Raw genomic sequence first — 16,067 nt, forward strand, 5'->3', positions numbered from 1 at the left:
ATCTCTCTCATCAATATAGAATAAGAGTTTTGTTATGAACAAATAAATTTGCGTACCAATCTGCATATTAATACTGTTGTCTTCATATTCTAAATTCAAATTAGTACTGTTTTTAATAAAATCTACTTTATGACCAATCATATTTAATGAGTGCGCGTATTAGTGTGCAGAATCACTTACAATTAAATTTTTCCATAGAATAAAAGGATGCATGTGGCTAGCTCATGTGATCCATGTACATGACTGAGAGCGAGTGATCTCTCTAAGGACTTGGGTTTTGAGATCATTTGCCATGATCATCTCATATAAATATATATGAGATATATATATATATATTTATATGTGTGTGTATAGTCGACATGCCTAGTCTTGGACACTTGCAACATCAATAATGCATGCGTGCATGCATACGTACACGACCCCCCAACGCGCGCCATGCATGATAGGTATGTGAAAACAAAACAAAGCAGCCTGCAGCCCTAGTTTGGCGTACTCCTGGCCACTAATGCCAAAACAAAAGCTTTTTAATAAAAGTCATGGCAGGCATGGCCTTTACGAAAAATTAACTTTCTATTAATTTCTTAGAGGAAATGAGAATGTTTTCGCTCTTTACAAAAACCATGATTTTTTTGGGCTTTAACTAAATTAAATATAGTATATTTTTTTTATATATACTTCAATAAACTAATTTGCACATAATATGAAGAAATATCTCAAGCTGTGGGCTCATCATGAGGTATTCCACCATATATATATATATAGAGAGAGAATAATATTCAGCATGCATGCAGTGTGGCAAAGAAATAAAAGAAAGCTGAAAATGAATGCAGCATACTGAGCAGCTGACCAAATTGATCACCCCAAAATCATTGTTTCTAACTTTCTGCTGCAGCGAGCTAGGTAACTGGCAACCGTCTTTAACGGCCCGACCTCCCCATGTGTCGTGCCACGTGAACTGCATATTCATGTAGATTGATATTATTAGCTAGCTAGGCATGTATATATGTGCATGCGCTCGTGCTCACGGGCCAATGTCTCATGTATGCGGGTCATCTCGTCGTGGAAGGGGCAGCCCATGTCTCATCATGATGTGTGTGTGTGTGTTATATATACATACACACATATATATATATATATATATATATATATGATGGTCATCATGTATCGTATGATCGATGATGCATTAATGGAGGCGAATGATCAGTAAATTTATGATCATATCCTTGCTTATTATTGGTGTGTGACATTGGCAATTACCACAAACAGAAGAAATAAAATTTGAACGTACATGATTCTAATTACTTATTGTCCAAGGATAAAAAGGAGAAATTTCAGGGGACAGTGGAAGGATCGATATGCGTTGAGTTAATCAAAAGAACAAAATGACGCATTGAGCAGTGTTTTTCATTTTATAAACACAACACCTGAAAATGATGAGTAACGAAAGGTTGATCGGTGGCTTTTGGGACCCCATGCACTTGGCCGGTTCATATGGGATCGACAACTAATGATCAAAACAAATCTAGCCGCAAAATACCAAAATAAACTTTACTACTTTTTTTTTTTCCTTGGAAATGACCAAATGTATTGAGTGAAAAGCGTAGGATCATGAGTTCTACTCATCCCACTTTTATTCTTGAGGAGCTGTTGGACAAAAGTGCCCTTCAACATGATCTACGGATCCCATGCATTGATCACAAAAACATACCTCCTAACAAGTTGCAATGAATCATGTACGTACAGCTCCCGGCCCCCAAGCTGCTAGCTAGCTAGGCATCAAATTAATAGATTCAAGAGAAGGCATCCATGCACCGTGAATTTAGCGCATGCAACTTGTGTAATTGGGAAGTCGGTTTTCGTCGTCAATTTACTTTTACGTGAAGGCAGGCCAGCATTGTCCCTATTTGATAAAAGATTAGGACCCAAATTAGTAAAGTTGGATATTGTCCTATAGCTCAGAAAGATTAGGAGAAAAAGGAAAGGGAGGGGGAGGTAGTGGGGGGGTCTAGTGATTTAGGTGTCTCTCTACTTGAGGACAAGACACAGGCACATGGAGATCGAGAGCAAGGGCCCTTCCCTTTCATGTAATACCTTTTAGGGTTTTTGAGAGGTTGCATCTCTCTTTGGTTCAGTTATATGTTGCATAATGTCTGTAAGGGACAGGATAGTCCTTTCTTATTTTGTTCTTTTCCCTGTCCAATACAAAAACACTTGCTCCCCTTTCATATCTTGTCCCCTTCTGTCAACACCACTCAACCCTCTTTTAAGAAACTACCAATCCCTCCAACACACTAATAATCTCATCCCACCTTTCTAAAAATCCAACCGGTCTTCAAAGAATTAGACATTGAAATGGAAAAAAAAAAAAAAAATCTAGAAAAAAATAAATAAATTATGACTGCTGAATGGATACAAAGTAGTATTGATAATTATTAATTATATAAAAATAAATATAATAAATATCTTGATATTATGAAAATGAAATCACTTAGATTTTATATTTTTATAATTAAATTAAGTTCGTGATTTGATATTATCCGCCAAAAAAGCACTCTTGCTGTCTCTCTATATAATAAACTCAGCTTCGATCATAGTTATCATCTCAGCTTCATTCATGTTATCCCATGTGTTCTCGACCACAGCTAGCCCAAGTACTTGTGCCACTGTACGTTCCCCACTACTTCCAACTTCTTTCAAACTAGTTTCTATAGTTGATTGCGACACCCATTTCTTCTACATACAAACATCTCTCTCTCTCTCTCTCTCTCTCTCTTGTTATCTTCCTCGATCTGGCACAACTTTCACGATGCCTTCAAGACTAATATCAGATGCCTTCAGAGCCCATCCTGTCCCCCTATACCACAAACACCCGGACATCAACTCTCTACAAGAATTACCTGACTCCTACGCATGGGGACAGCTAGATCACGAGCCCCCTAATTCCAGCAGTGATCAGTCATTTGGCTCCTCAGAAAATTCCGTGCCAGTTATCGATCTTACTGATCCGAATGCCCTCGCCCTTATCGGCCATGCATGCAAAACTTGGGGTGTCTTCCAAGTTACAAACCATGGCATCTCCAACAACTTGCTTGATGACATTGAGAGCACTGCTCGGAGCCTTTTCTCTCTTCCCGTCCATCAAAAGCTCAAAGCAGCTCGTTCCCCCGATGGTGTCTCCGGCTATGGCCACGCTCGGATCTCTTCCTTCTTCCCAAAGCTCATGTGGTCCGAGGGTTATACTATCGTAGGCTCGCCATTCGAACAATTCCGCCAACTTTGGCCCCAAGATCACGGCAAATTCTGGTACCATCTTATAACATGCTCATCATGCACGCGTAAAAGCGCATTCTTGTTTGCTTTTTTCATGGTCGGATTCTTCCTTCTTTCTTCTGTTTTTGGGTGTGTATGTGGGGAAGTACTAAAAGCTAGCTAATTAAATACAAAACCCATTTCTTCTGATCTTAATGCAATTAATTAGCAAAGCTGCTTACAATTATAAGAGCCATAATTGCTACTGTTTGCCTAGTTTCATATCCATAATGTTTGTTAGGATCTTAATTAATTTCCTATCATAAATGGTGTTTCTGATCGATATTTCCTTTTTCTTTCATTTCAGCGACATAATTGAAGAGTACGAGAGAGAGATGAAGAAGCTTGCAGTGAGGCTTATGTGGCTAATTCTAGGCTCGTTGGGCATATCTAAGGAAGATGTCAAATGGGCTGGCCCAAAAGGTGACTTCAAAGACGCATCAGGTGCCTTGCAATTGAATTCATATCCGGCTTGTCCGGACCCAAACCGAGCCATGGGTCTAGCGGCGCACACAGACTCGACCCTGCTCACCATTCTCCACCAAAACAACACAAGTGGATTGCAGGTACACCGGGAAGGGACCGGGTGGTTCACGGTTCCACCACTTCCCAGTGCACTGGTCATCAACGTCGGCGACCTCCTCCACATACTATCAAACGGTTCGTACCCGAGCGTCCTCCACCGGGCAGTAGTGAACCGGACCCGGCATCGTCTCTCGGTTGCTTACCTGTACGGCCCACCGGCCAGTGAGGAAATCTCACCATTCTCAAAGCTTTTAGGACCAAGTCAACCACCACTTTATAGGCCAGTCACTTGGAGTGACTACCTTGGTACCAAGGCAAAGCATTTCAACATGGCACTTTCCTGTGTCCGGCTTTGTTCCCCTCAAAATGGAGGAATATTGGTTGATGCAAATGATCATCATAAGATCAGACTACAAGCATGGCTAGAAAATTAATTTGCTTTGATTTGATTTGAATTTTTTTTTTTTTTAGGGTTTATACATTTTTCATGTCTACCCTTTTGTTTTTAATGCTAGCTGTTTTTATTTGGACATGTTATCATTGGTAATCAATCTCATTTTGTTAAGGATTCTGGGGGGTTTAACAACATTGGTAGATAGATTATCAAAAAAGACCCATAGAGGATAAAGTTAAAAGACTAAATTGCATACAAACATGCAAACAAAACAATCGTTTGGCATCTTTTGCATGCTTACTTTGTAATGGAAAAGATAGATCAATTATAAAGTTGTTCAATTTGAATATTCAAGCCGACAGAATTTGTCATTAATTAAGTGAACAAACGATGGAGATTGATTGTGATGAATAAATTTAAAAAAAAAAAAAAAAAGGCTACAATCACCGAGTGTTTGGTTCTTAATTTTTTATTTATTTAATAATTAAGTAAATATTTTTTAATCGTATTTTTTTTAAATATAAAAAAATAATAAATAATTTTTTTTTTTGTTTTTATCAAACTGACATATTCTATAGATGCAGCATTATTCATAAATAAATAGTTAGTTTTTTTTTTATGAAAACAAAAATGAATGATAGACCATCTTTTCAAGGTTTTCCATCGTCATGACTCCGGTCATCTCCGGCCTTCAGCTATATATTTTTGCCTTTTATATAAAATTTCCCCTACACGACAACTGAAAAGAAAAAGCGCAAGCAAATTAACCCATATTACAATACGATTACAATACGAGAGAGTACTGTAAACTATGTATGATTGTTCCATTGATTTGACTTCCGAACTTGGATTGATTCGGTTTCGGCGTCATTGTAAAGGGCCAAAGGCACAAGAAGTGTCAGTCATTTCAATGCTTTTTAACAATTGTATGTCCTCTATAATCCGAAGATGTGTTGGCTTCTGCAACCACGTGCACCTTGACATTGGCCGGCCGGCCTAAGCTCCTACATTCAGGCTACGATTTTAAATATAATAATAATAATAACAATAAGATAATAAATAGTACTTAAAAATAATAATAAAATAATCTCACTCGTCATCAAACACAGCCTCAAACTCGAGTCTCTACCTTTGCTTTGCTTTGCTTTTATCTATGATTTAACGCTTCCTTTTCCTGACAATTACAGGCTTAATTTCATTCAATTTATTAAGCTTCGTTTGTATTCATCGACGAGTTGAGATTATGATTTCTTATTATTATTTATAAATTTTATTATTATTCTCATCTCAATTTATCTCTAAATTCAATCGAAGCTTAACAATATTTTCTTTCGATCTATTGAAAAAGTATAGAGACCTTAATCCAAAGAGATTATAATGCGTAATTTCAAGGAACACCATGAAAGCAAAATGTGTAATTTTCTTTTTCATTGATGAGCAGAAAGATGCCCATTTATCTTCTGTAGAGAGACTTGGATGGCTTCCTAATCTGTGGGGTTCTCAGAAAATAAAGAGCTCATCTATGACGTATCCAATTGATTTGTTTACCGGAATGGATGCTTCATGCTTATTACAGATTTCACATTCATTTGGACTTATAATGGCCTGATCTAGACATGATTGATCAAGTAGGACAAAATCATTCTGGATCTAGATCTTCATTTTCGTGCTGGACAATTATTACCAAAGAAATTATGAAATCACCAAAGGATTTTATAAAAATAAAAGACTTCATATAACATATTAAATTTAATTTATAATAAAAATAATTTTATAATTTAACGTATCATATCAAACTACGTCGTGAATTTATTTTTATAAAATCTCCTTGTATTTAAAAGATTTCTCTTATTATTAGCATGGACTTCAAAAATTTGGAAGAGCCACAACCCTATTTTCAGCTGTTATCTATGACTAGTGAGAAGTAGATCATCAGAGGTTGTTCTAGTAATATGATAAAACTTGGTGTTGTACTGTTCCACTATCTGCCGAAGTTTGCAGCTCTAAATCTTGCTTGTATTGACTGATTTTGTCATTATTATCTGCTAATAATGCAATGACATGCTTCATTTTCATGGTTTTGATCGATCTGTGGGTATGTTCATGAGTCATGTCTATCAAATATTAGAAATAATTAATTAGCCCCTTAATTAATTCAGGCAATATTAGAATCAATCACAATCATATCATTAGAAACTAGATTTTATTTTATTTTATTTTATTATTATTTTTTTTTTATGTCTGATCTAATTTTAGCAAGCCTATTAATTTAGGCATAGTTGCTCCTTAATACTACATATACTTACAGTTTTATTTACAAAACTTATTTTCTTAGTTTTTTTTTTCTAAATTCAAATTTTAAATTTTAGATTTTATGATTTTCAACATATCAATAACTGACACGTAGAGAAGTAAATTTTTTATAAATTTTTCTTAAGTATATTTAACATTTTTCATTCATCAAATGGCCTGGCATGCCCTAGCTAGAAATTTCTGAACACCCAAAAGAAATTTCAAGACGGTGGATCTCTGAAGTCAATTAATCATGTCTTTTCAAATTATTCAGGTACCTTTTCCATGCCCCTAGTTCCTTCCATGTAGTGCCAACTCCTATGCATATATAATCAAGGACATCAAGGGCCTCCCTCTTTACTTGCAAATCTAGATCTCCTAATATATATATATATATATATATATATGATCAATTTCTTCGTGCATATAATATATAATTACGTTAAATGCATGGGTCACACCCAACAATATTATTAGAAGCATGATTCTGATCATGACCCCACATCGCATAATGGATCCAAATTAGCTCATTTACGACCCCACTGATCTGTTTGGCCTTATAAATCCTCAACATATATATATATATATATATATATATATATATATATACACACACACACGAAACTTATTTTGTTGACACGTCAAAAGTTGTGGAGATTACGTAATAAAATCATCATACATTTTATTTTTCTTATCTTAACTCGCACTGTTTATTGTGATATATTCTAAGTGAAACTTAACTGATGATGATGATCAATTCAACTCATGTACGTATACTCGATCCCGATCGATCGAACAATGCTTTTGCCTGAGTCCAAAGTACATTTCTTTATATATATATGCAATGCAATGCATGCCTTGGTTTTTTTGAATGAGTAATTATATTTAAAAGTACTCTATCCACGTGGCATAACTTTTTGGTGATCTTCCTTTTAATCCATGATAAAACACCACACCTAGAAAATTACCACACGAGATTCTAAAGCTTAAGATGTTAATTGAATCTTGATTGTTGAAGAAGAACTTGACGGCTGGCCTCATGCATGATCTATGCATGAAATAATATTAATTATACATGGAGTGACCCTTTAATTTACAAGATCATATATTATATAGTACTTACTTGGAATGATTTGAAAGCATATATAATATGCATGCTCGATCTACAAGTTTACTTTTTTTTTTAAAAAATTTTTCTGTAGAAATAATATCTATGCTAAATCTTTGCATTAATTAAATTGCCTTTTTATCATCTCTATATGATCTGACTTGAAAGCTTGATGCAAATTCTTGGCCGTATTAAATTATATATAAGTAGCTGGCCATTGATCAAGATAACGTTCAAGTCCATCCTATCATCCTATCATTGCTCTGTTTTGAGACATGATTTTGATTGTCCTTCTTGGGCATGCCCTTTCTAATTTCTTTGACGAGTCTCGTGCATTGAAAAACTTGCGCTGCACTAAACGACAAGGGAAATTGCAAGCTGTTGATATATGATCATCATATATAACAAACCAAAGAGTGTGTCGTCTAACTGATGTAACCCGTCAATAATTTCTAAATTAATTTCAATATATATATGAAGTTACTAAAAATCTCAGTAATAAGGAATTTGAATCAAGATTAGGCACCATAAAGTTTAAAAATGAATATATTGTTCGATCTTATATAAAAGGAAGAGTACATATCAATTACAGGTGTAAAATTCTATAATATGTAAAGCTTGAAAACATAGGCCGATTGTATAAATGGAGACTTGTATAATTCTCACTACTTTCGTGAAGATAAAAGACTGTACAAAAGATCTATTTATACACTTCATTTACCCAAACATAAATGTAATAGACTTAACTAACTTAACTGTTTATTTACAATTTATAGATGAAGCTCTCTGTTTGGCTTCTAGAGATTTTAACTCTAATTTCTCTATATGATTTTCTATATTCCAACACCCCCCTCAAGATGAGAATGTATATTAATCATTTCCATCTTGTGAATAAGATGATGAAAATTGAGAAAACTGAGAACTGAGAGGCTTAGTTAATATATATGCTATTTGAAATTTGGAAGGAATGTGGATGATCTTTATAAGACCTTCCTGTAGCTTTTCTCGAACTAAATGGTAGTCCAATTGGATATACTTTGTCTTCTCGTGGTGTACTAGGTTTGATGCAATCTCAGAGACAGGTTTACTGTTTGTGTATAGCAGTGCAGCTTGAGTATGTTCAATGTTTAAATTAGACAACAGGTAACTTAACCATTGAAGTTCACAGGTAGTTGATAACTTGATGCCAATGCTCGTTACTCAGACGCTGCAGAGGACCTACTAATTGTAGGTTATTTCTTTGATTTCCAAGATATGAGAGAATCTCCTAAAAATATTGCAAAGCCAATGACACTCTTTCTGATATCAATATAGCCGCCCCAATCATTGTCTGAGTAAGCCTTTAGATGGAATGGAGACTTAGCAAATAAGAAAATTCCTTGGCATGGAATTGCCTTGATGTATTTGAGGACTCTCTCGACTGCCTTGAGATGTAAGGTGCTAGGATTAGCCATAAATTGACTCAATGTCTGTACTGAATAAGGCAAGATCATGCCTAGTAATTGTTAGATACAACAATCGACCCACTAGTCTTCTATAAGATGCCGGATCAGGTAAAGGGTCTGATTTGCAGTCAGTTTCAAGGTTGATTCCATAGGAAAAACAACTGCTTTGCATATAGTAAAACCATTATCTTGTAGAATATCAAGGGCATACTTTATTTGATATAAAGCAATGCCTTTGGCTGACCTAGCTACCTCAATCTCCAAAAAATACTTAAATTCACCCAAGTCTTTTATTGTAAAAGATTTATGCAGAAAATCCTTCACGGCAAATATAAGCTCTAAGTTGTTGGAAGCAACAATAACATCATCAACATATATCAATAGAGCAATGAAACTATTTTCAATTTGCTTGAAAAAAAGAGATGAATCTGACTTTCCTTGAGTGAAACCAAAGTGAAGTACTGAAGTGGACAGTTTTGAAAACCACTGTCTTGAGGCCTGCTTTAGGCCATATAAACTATTTTTGAGTTAACATACTCGAGGGTCATTAGGTGTAGAGAAACCAGGTGATAGCTGTATATATACTTCTTCATTTAAGTCTCCATGCAAAAAAGTATTATTTACATCAAGTTGATGTAAAAACCAATTGTTTATGCGGCTATAACTAGCAAAATTCTCACTGTTGTCATTCTAGCAACTGGTGAAAAAGTGTCAAAAAAATCAAGTCTCTCTTGTTGAGTGTAGTCATTTGCTACCAACCTAGCTTTATATCTATCCAATGTGCAATCAGCCTTAAAGTTTATGCAATAAACCCATTTGCAACCTATTTCTGTTTTGTTAGGAGGCAAAATTACAAGTTCCCAAGTTTTATTTGTTTCAAGGGCTTTAATCTCATCTGCCATAGCTTGTTGCCATTGAGGTTGTGAGATGACTTGTTTGAAAGTTCCAGGTTCAAATATAGAGGAGACAACATGTACAAAAACTTTGTGATTATTGGAAAGTTTAGAATCATAAATGAAAGACAGAATTGAGTAAGGTTTACCTAAAGAAGGACATCCAGGAGGTTCATGAGCTGCTGAAGATCTTTTAGTCAAGTTACCACAATAATAGTTCTGCAAGTATTGAGGAGAATGCCTAATTCTTTCAGATCTTCTCAGATTTGTAGGTAATAGATTTGTAATATTAGAAGATGGTAATGAAGCAAAATTTTATGTAGAAGGTGAAGGCGAATTTTCTATAGTAGGACAGTTATATATTTGGGGAAAATTAGGAAAGACAAATGGGGTATGAATAGAATTAGGAATAGATGGAAAAATGGATTCATGAAATATGACGTTTGGTTACCAAACTCACTTCAACTCATTTCAACTCATCATTACAATTTTTTCAAATTTCAACACAAAATATAATAAACAATTCAACTTTTTCAAATCCCAAAATAATAATAATATTCTAACAATATTTTATTATCTGAACTCAACTCAACTCAACTCAGTTTAACATCTAAACACAGAGTATATCAAGTACTTTGTATCCTTTAACATTTGGTGGAAAACCAAGAAAGATGCATTTCGAAGCTTTAAATGAAAACTTCCCTCAATTATTTTTAAGTGTGCTTGCAAAACACAAACATCCAAATACTTTGAGGTATTTGTAACTTGGCTGTCTGTGGAATAAGAGATAATATGGTGATTGATTATTTAAGATTGAAGAAGGAGTACGATTAATAAGATGGGTAGCTTTTAGAACACAATATGTCCACTAAGATAAAGGTAAATTGCTTTGAAATATAAGGGCTCTAGCAACATTTAGTAGGTGTTGATGCTTTCTTTCAACCCTACCATTCTGCTATGGAGATTCAACACATGATAATTTATGTATTATTCCATGCTCTTGATAGAAAAGATGCATGTTAAACTCCTAACCATTATCTGTTCGAAGAGTTTAAATAATTGTGTTGAATTGAGTTTGAGCATATTTGATGAAGCTGATAAGTATAGATCTTGTATCAAATTTTGCTTTCATGAGATATAGCCAAGTAAAACGAGTATGGTCATCTATGATTGTAAGAAAATAGCTATATCCAGAATAAGAATAAGAAACTGTAGAAAAGGGATCCCAGATGTCAACATGAACTAACTGAAAAATTTTATTTGATTGATTGTTTAATACAAGATAGGGAAGCTTATTTTGTCTAGCTAAGGAGGATATTTCACATACATGATTTTGAAAAGCTTTTACAGAAGAATTAAGATTACTAATTATCTGTAATCTTGCATATGGAACATGTCCTAATCTAAGATGCCATATATGAGGATTGCTATTACATGATTGAACTAAGGCAGTAGAAGAAGAACCAATCAGATCAGGCATTTCACTCTTATTTAAGGCAGGAAAAGATAAGTGGTATAAATCATATTTGACATTAGCAAGCCCAATCATCCTCCATTTGCTCAAGTCCAGCAAAATGCATTTGGATTGAATGAAGAACAATCTAATAGAATTATCTTTAGTCAATCTTGAAGCATAAATCAAATTAATATTGAAAGAAGGAACAAACAGTGCATTTTGTAGGGTTATGTCAGGAGAAAGTGTGACATTTCTAGAGAAAATGATAGGAACAAATTGTCCATTTGGTAAATGGACTTTAGAAGGTTTGCTAAGTAAGCTTTTGAAATAAAAAAGATGAGGAGAACGAATCATATGATCTGTTGCTCCCATGTCAAGAATCCAAGTGTATGAATTATTTGAAAATGAAACAGTATTACATGAAGAAAATATACCTGAAGTGGAGACAACATTACCTGTGGAATCAATATTGAGATTGGAGTTGGATAAGTTATTTGCTAGAGTAAGCAGGTTTTTTATTTGCTCTTGAGAAAATATCATATTGGGAATACTTAAATTTTATTCCAATGAAGATACATTATTTGTAATGGGTTGTGCATATGATGAATTACCAGATTTTACATTGAGAGATCTTTTCCCTTTATGACCTTTCCATCCAGGAGGGTATCCAATGAGTTGAAAACATTTGTTAGCAAGATGGCCATAATAGCCACAATGAGAACATACCAAATCTGTTTTTCCTTTCTACTTTGTGTATCTAGCACCAGTAGATGATTGTCTTTGTGGTTGAGCAGTAACCATAGCATGAGAATCCAGGGAAATTCCAACACTGTTAGACATAGATCTTTGACTTTCTTCTTATAGTAGCAAAGAAAATACTTTGCTCATTGATGTTAGAGGGGATTGAAGGAGTAATTGACTTCTGATGGCCTAGTATGAATCATGTAATCCAACCAAGAATTTGATACATAATTAGACTGTTGTCGATCTGTGAGATGTTTGAGAATATTGCATGTGCACCTACCAAGATTTCCATATTTACAACTTGGAATAGGTTGATAGCTGATATATTCATCCCATAAGGCTTTAAACTCATTGAAATACTCAGTAACAATTTTAGAACCTTGAGAAATAGAACTAAGGGATTTTTGTAGAGAGAAGACTCTTGAACTGTCACTTCTAAGATATCTTGTCTTTAGCTCCTCCCAAATATCTAAAGCATTTGTAAAATAAAGAAAGCTGCCCCGAATTTCTTTGGAAATTGAGTTCATTAACCATGATAGCACCAGACTATTGGCTCTTAGCCAAGCAATTCGAAGCCTAGGATCAGTATCAATTCTAGGTTGAAGTAGAGTTCCATCAATGAAGGAGATTTTATTCTTGACAGTGAGTGCAATTGAAATCTATCGACTCTATGCAATATAGTTCTCACTTGTAAAGATCTCAGATACAAGAAGTGCTCCTGGATTGTTAGAAGGATGAAGATAGTACTAGCTCGAGGAATCATCACAGGGATTGGCCATAGAAGGATTCGCCATAAAAGCTCTCTTAGAAGAATTTTCAGAAGGTGTTTCAGAGGTTGCCATAGAAACAAGAGAAAAAAAAAATCAAGAACAAAAGAATGAAAGAGTTCAGCGGAAGACTTTTTTTTACTCTTCTAATACCATGTAAAATTCTATAATATGTAAAGCTTGAAAACAAAGGATTGTATGAATGGAGACTTGTATAATTCTCATTACTTTCATGAAGATAAAAGATTGTACAAAAGGTCTATTTATATACTTCATTTACCCAAGCATATATGTAACAAACTTAACAAATTTAACTGTTTATTTACAATTTACAGATGAAGCTCTCTGTTCGGCTTATAGAGATTTTAACTCTAATTTCTCTATATGATTTTCTATATTCCAACAAAAGGCGTGCACTACAAAAAACTCAAAAGAAAAAAAAAGATTAATTGGATTAGAAATACCGCGAAATTAAATTGGACGATTAATTCATGTAGACGCATCGAATGATTATTAATGAAGTCCTTGAAAAAGTCTTTAAAATATATGCTATTTTTTAAAACCAAAAATACATTTGGTTTTTTCGTAAAAAACTTGAACATGTAGCCGCAGCATAAAGTGAAAATATTGCATGTGTACCTTCAATCGTATTTGTATTCTAATCTGAGTTATTATATTTCAAGTTGGTGGGTAAATTAGAACACCATTTACATCATTTAAACTGTAAGATCTGATTAATTTAACTTTTAGGCCCGACCGTTTGGATAGTGAGATGATATGAGATGATTTTAGATAAAAGTTAAAATTTAAATAAAATATTGTTAGAATATGACTTTTTAATATTATTATTATTTTAGAATTTGAAAAAATTAAATTATTTATTATATTTTGTGTAAAAATTTAAAAAAATTGTAATTATAAGATCATAAGATGAAATAATTTTTGTATCCAAACGGTCCCTAATTTGTCTTTTAAATTATGTCATGTCATGTAAGTAATTACTAGATATGTTATCCAACAGACTTATAAATATGATAATTTTTCAACCTAAATATGATAGGAAAGTTTATCCACTTTCATCAGATAAGAGTACATAGATTTGTAATATTACAAATCAACAGCCAACACAACCTTAATTTTTTGAGCAGTTATATATCCTTGTCTCTTACGTACCCATAATTTAATATTTTATCTGCATATATGCATGGGTACTCACGTTTAGTCTATTAATATAAATATATATATATATATATATAATAGGTCGTCATGTTTCTTACATTGTTTCTAATTTAATTTAATATGTTTCTTAGTCATGTGTATTGCGTAAACGATTTCTTTCTTCAAATATATATATATATTGATATTATTAGCCATGTAATTAGTACATGGCAACAAACCATACAAACAGCAAATTAAACTGCAACGTACACAAACTTGACGGATAGAGTTGATCATGATCAACATGCAGAAAATTAAAAAATTTCAAACACCACAGAAAACTTTGAGAGGACTCTCGGCATTCCGGCCTTCCTCCGTCTCAAAGAAACGAAGGAACTTTTGATGATGAAAGGACTTGAAACGTACTGGATGTTGTTCATCGACAAGCTCCTCAGGAACTTGTATCATTCCTGCACTGAACGAAAAGAGCCCCATTGAGTATCTCACTTCTTTTGTGTCGAGAACCACTCTATGTTTTGCTGAACGTATTCTGCCATTGCTCCATCCCTGCATGCAAGCGCGCGTACATCAAACACATTAATGCTCTTCTCCGGTACTCTAAGTTATATACGTATACTATACCATGCATAGATGATCATCAAAACAAGATGCTGAAACATTTTCCAGGCTGCCAACTCCCCCAAAGAACTATTAGATTTTAGCCCTTAGAGTCCCACTACCAGCATGCGTCATGCCCATCTCTGCTTCTTGGCGATGAAAAAATACTCATTAACAAAACCTAAAGCTAATCAAATCGATGAAAAGATGTAAATTTATTAGTTTAATTTAATTAAATGGGAACAAATCATGTGGAGCGTTATGCTCTTATATATACCATATAATTAAATCATCAATTAGTAGTGCTCAATTAATTATCACAAAAAGTTTGATTGATAGGCAAGAGGGATAAATTATTTCTTTCATTCATGATTATATATATATATATATATATATATATATAGAAAGAGCTATATAGCTAGGATGGCATACCATGAGTACATCTCCAGCCAAGAAAACAAAGGAATGTGGCAATAAATCACAAGCAATCCACTTGCCGTCCTTTGTTTCTATCTCCAATCCGTCAATATAAAGTTGCTGGATTATTGCTGCGAAGCTCTTGTCCGTATGAGCACGAAAACCCATATTATTCTCATTCGTCTCAGGTACTTTATATTTCATGAGCCGCAGAAGATAATATTTGGACGCTTCGTGAGATTCAAAGTGCTTATCCAGTACTCCATAACTTTCGAAAATCATTCTCTGTATCATTTCATCTAATTCTGCTACCAGCTTTGAGTATGTTAACACGGTTTCACTGGCAAATTAGTAGAAATATCATTAATATATACATCTATAATCCTAGAGTGAGATATATATGACTAGATCAAAACCTGAGATTTTACCTGAAATTCTCATTCCCGTTGGGCCACATGAGATTTGTAAATTTCTGGGTCCCTTCTAGGGTTGTTGCGTTATCGATTCCTGTGCTTTCATGCAAAGGGATGACGGGGATATCGCCCACATAGCCATGGTAAGTCCTCTCCGCAGTGTTTTTCATTTTGGTTTCTATTGGAAGATCGAAGAACTCTTTTCCTGCATCGTGAATGGCTTTTTCAAGCACTTTTGTAACTTTATCGTACACTGCTATGAAACTGCCATACTCTTCTAGTGCGCGCCTAACATCCTTGCATGTCGAGGACCAAGAATTGGTTCCAGGCTTCAATTTCTCGTTGGAGAAGTCAATGATGGGAACCTTTGGAAGTGTTTCAGAGCTCATGATGTAGTCCTATTACTTTTTTTTCTTCTTCTAAGGTCTCCCTGAAAGTCGGATCGATGCTACGTATATATATAGAGATCAGGTCGACTAGATCTGCGTTTGAGTTTCAGATGGAAGTACGACGAACGAGTAATTAAGG

At 34.3% G+C, this 16,067-nt stretch overlaps 2 protein-coding genes across 2 annotated transcripts; one reads left to right on the forward strand and one right to left on the reverse strand.

Moving 5' to 3' along the window:
- Positions 1-2,606: 2,606 nt before the first annotated feature.
- Positions 2,607-4,399, forward strand: LOC109011018 (gibberellin 3-beta-dioxygenase 1-like). Its single transcript, XM_018992028.2, has 2 exons — positions 2,607-3,303; positions 3,617-4,399. Exons 1-2 carry the CDS (start codon positions 2,615-2,617, stop codon positions 4,266-4,268), a joined length of 1,341 nt encoding a protein of 446 aa, XP_018847573.2. The 5' UTR covers positions 2,607-2,614; the 3' UTR covers positions 4,269-4,399.
- Positions 4,400-14,264: 9,865 nt separating this feature from the next.
- LOC109011017 (probable 2-oxoglutarate-dependent dioxygenase AOP1) lies at positions 14,265-16,026 on the reverse strand. Its single transcript, XM_018992027.2, has 3 exons — positions 15,555-16,026; positions 15,142-15,466; positions 14,265-14,658 (listed from the first exon to the last, which is right to left on the reverse strand). The coding sequence occupies exons 1-3, from the start codon at positions 15,926-15,928 to the stop codon at positions 14,416-14,418; spliced, it is 942 nt and encodes a 313-aa protein (XP_018847572.1). The 5' UTR covers positions 15,929-16,026; the 3' UTR covers positions 14,265-14,415.
- Between the last annotated feature and the right edge of the window lie 41 nt (positions 16,027-16,067).

Source organism: Juglans regia, chromosome 12 (assembly GCF_001411555.2).
Source record: "Juglans regia cultivar Chandler chromosome 12, Walnut 2.0, whole genome shotgun sequence".
Lineage (NCBI taxonomy): Eukaryota > Viridiplantae > Streptophyta > Magnoliopsida > Fagales > Juglandaceae > Juglans > Juglans regia.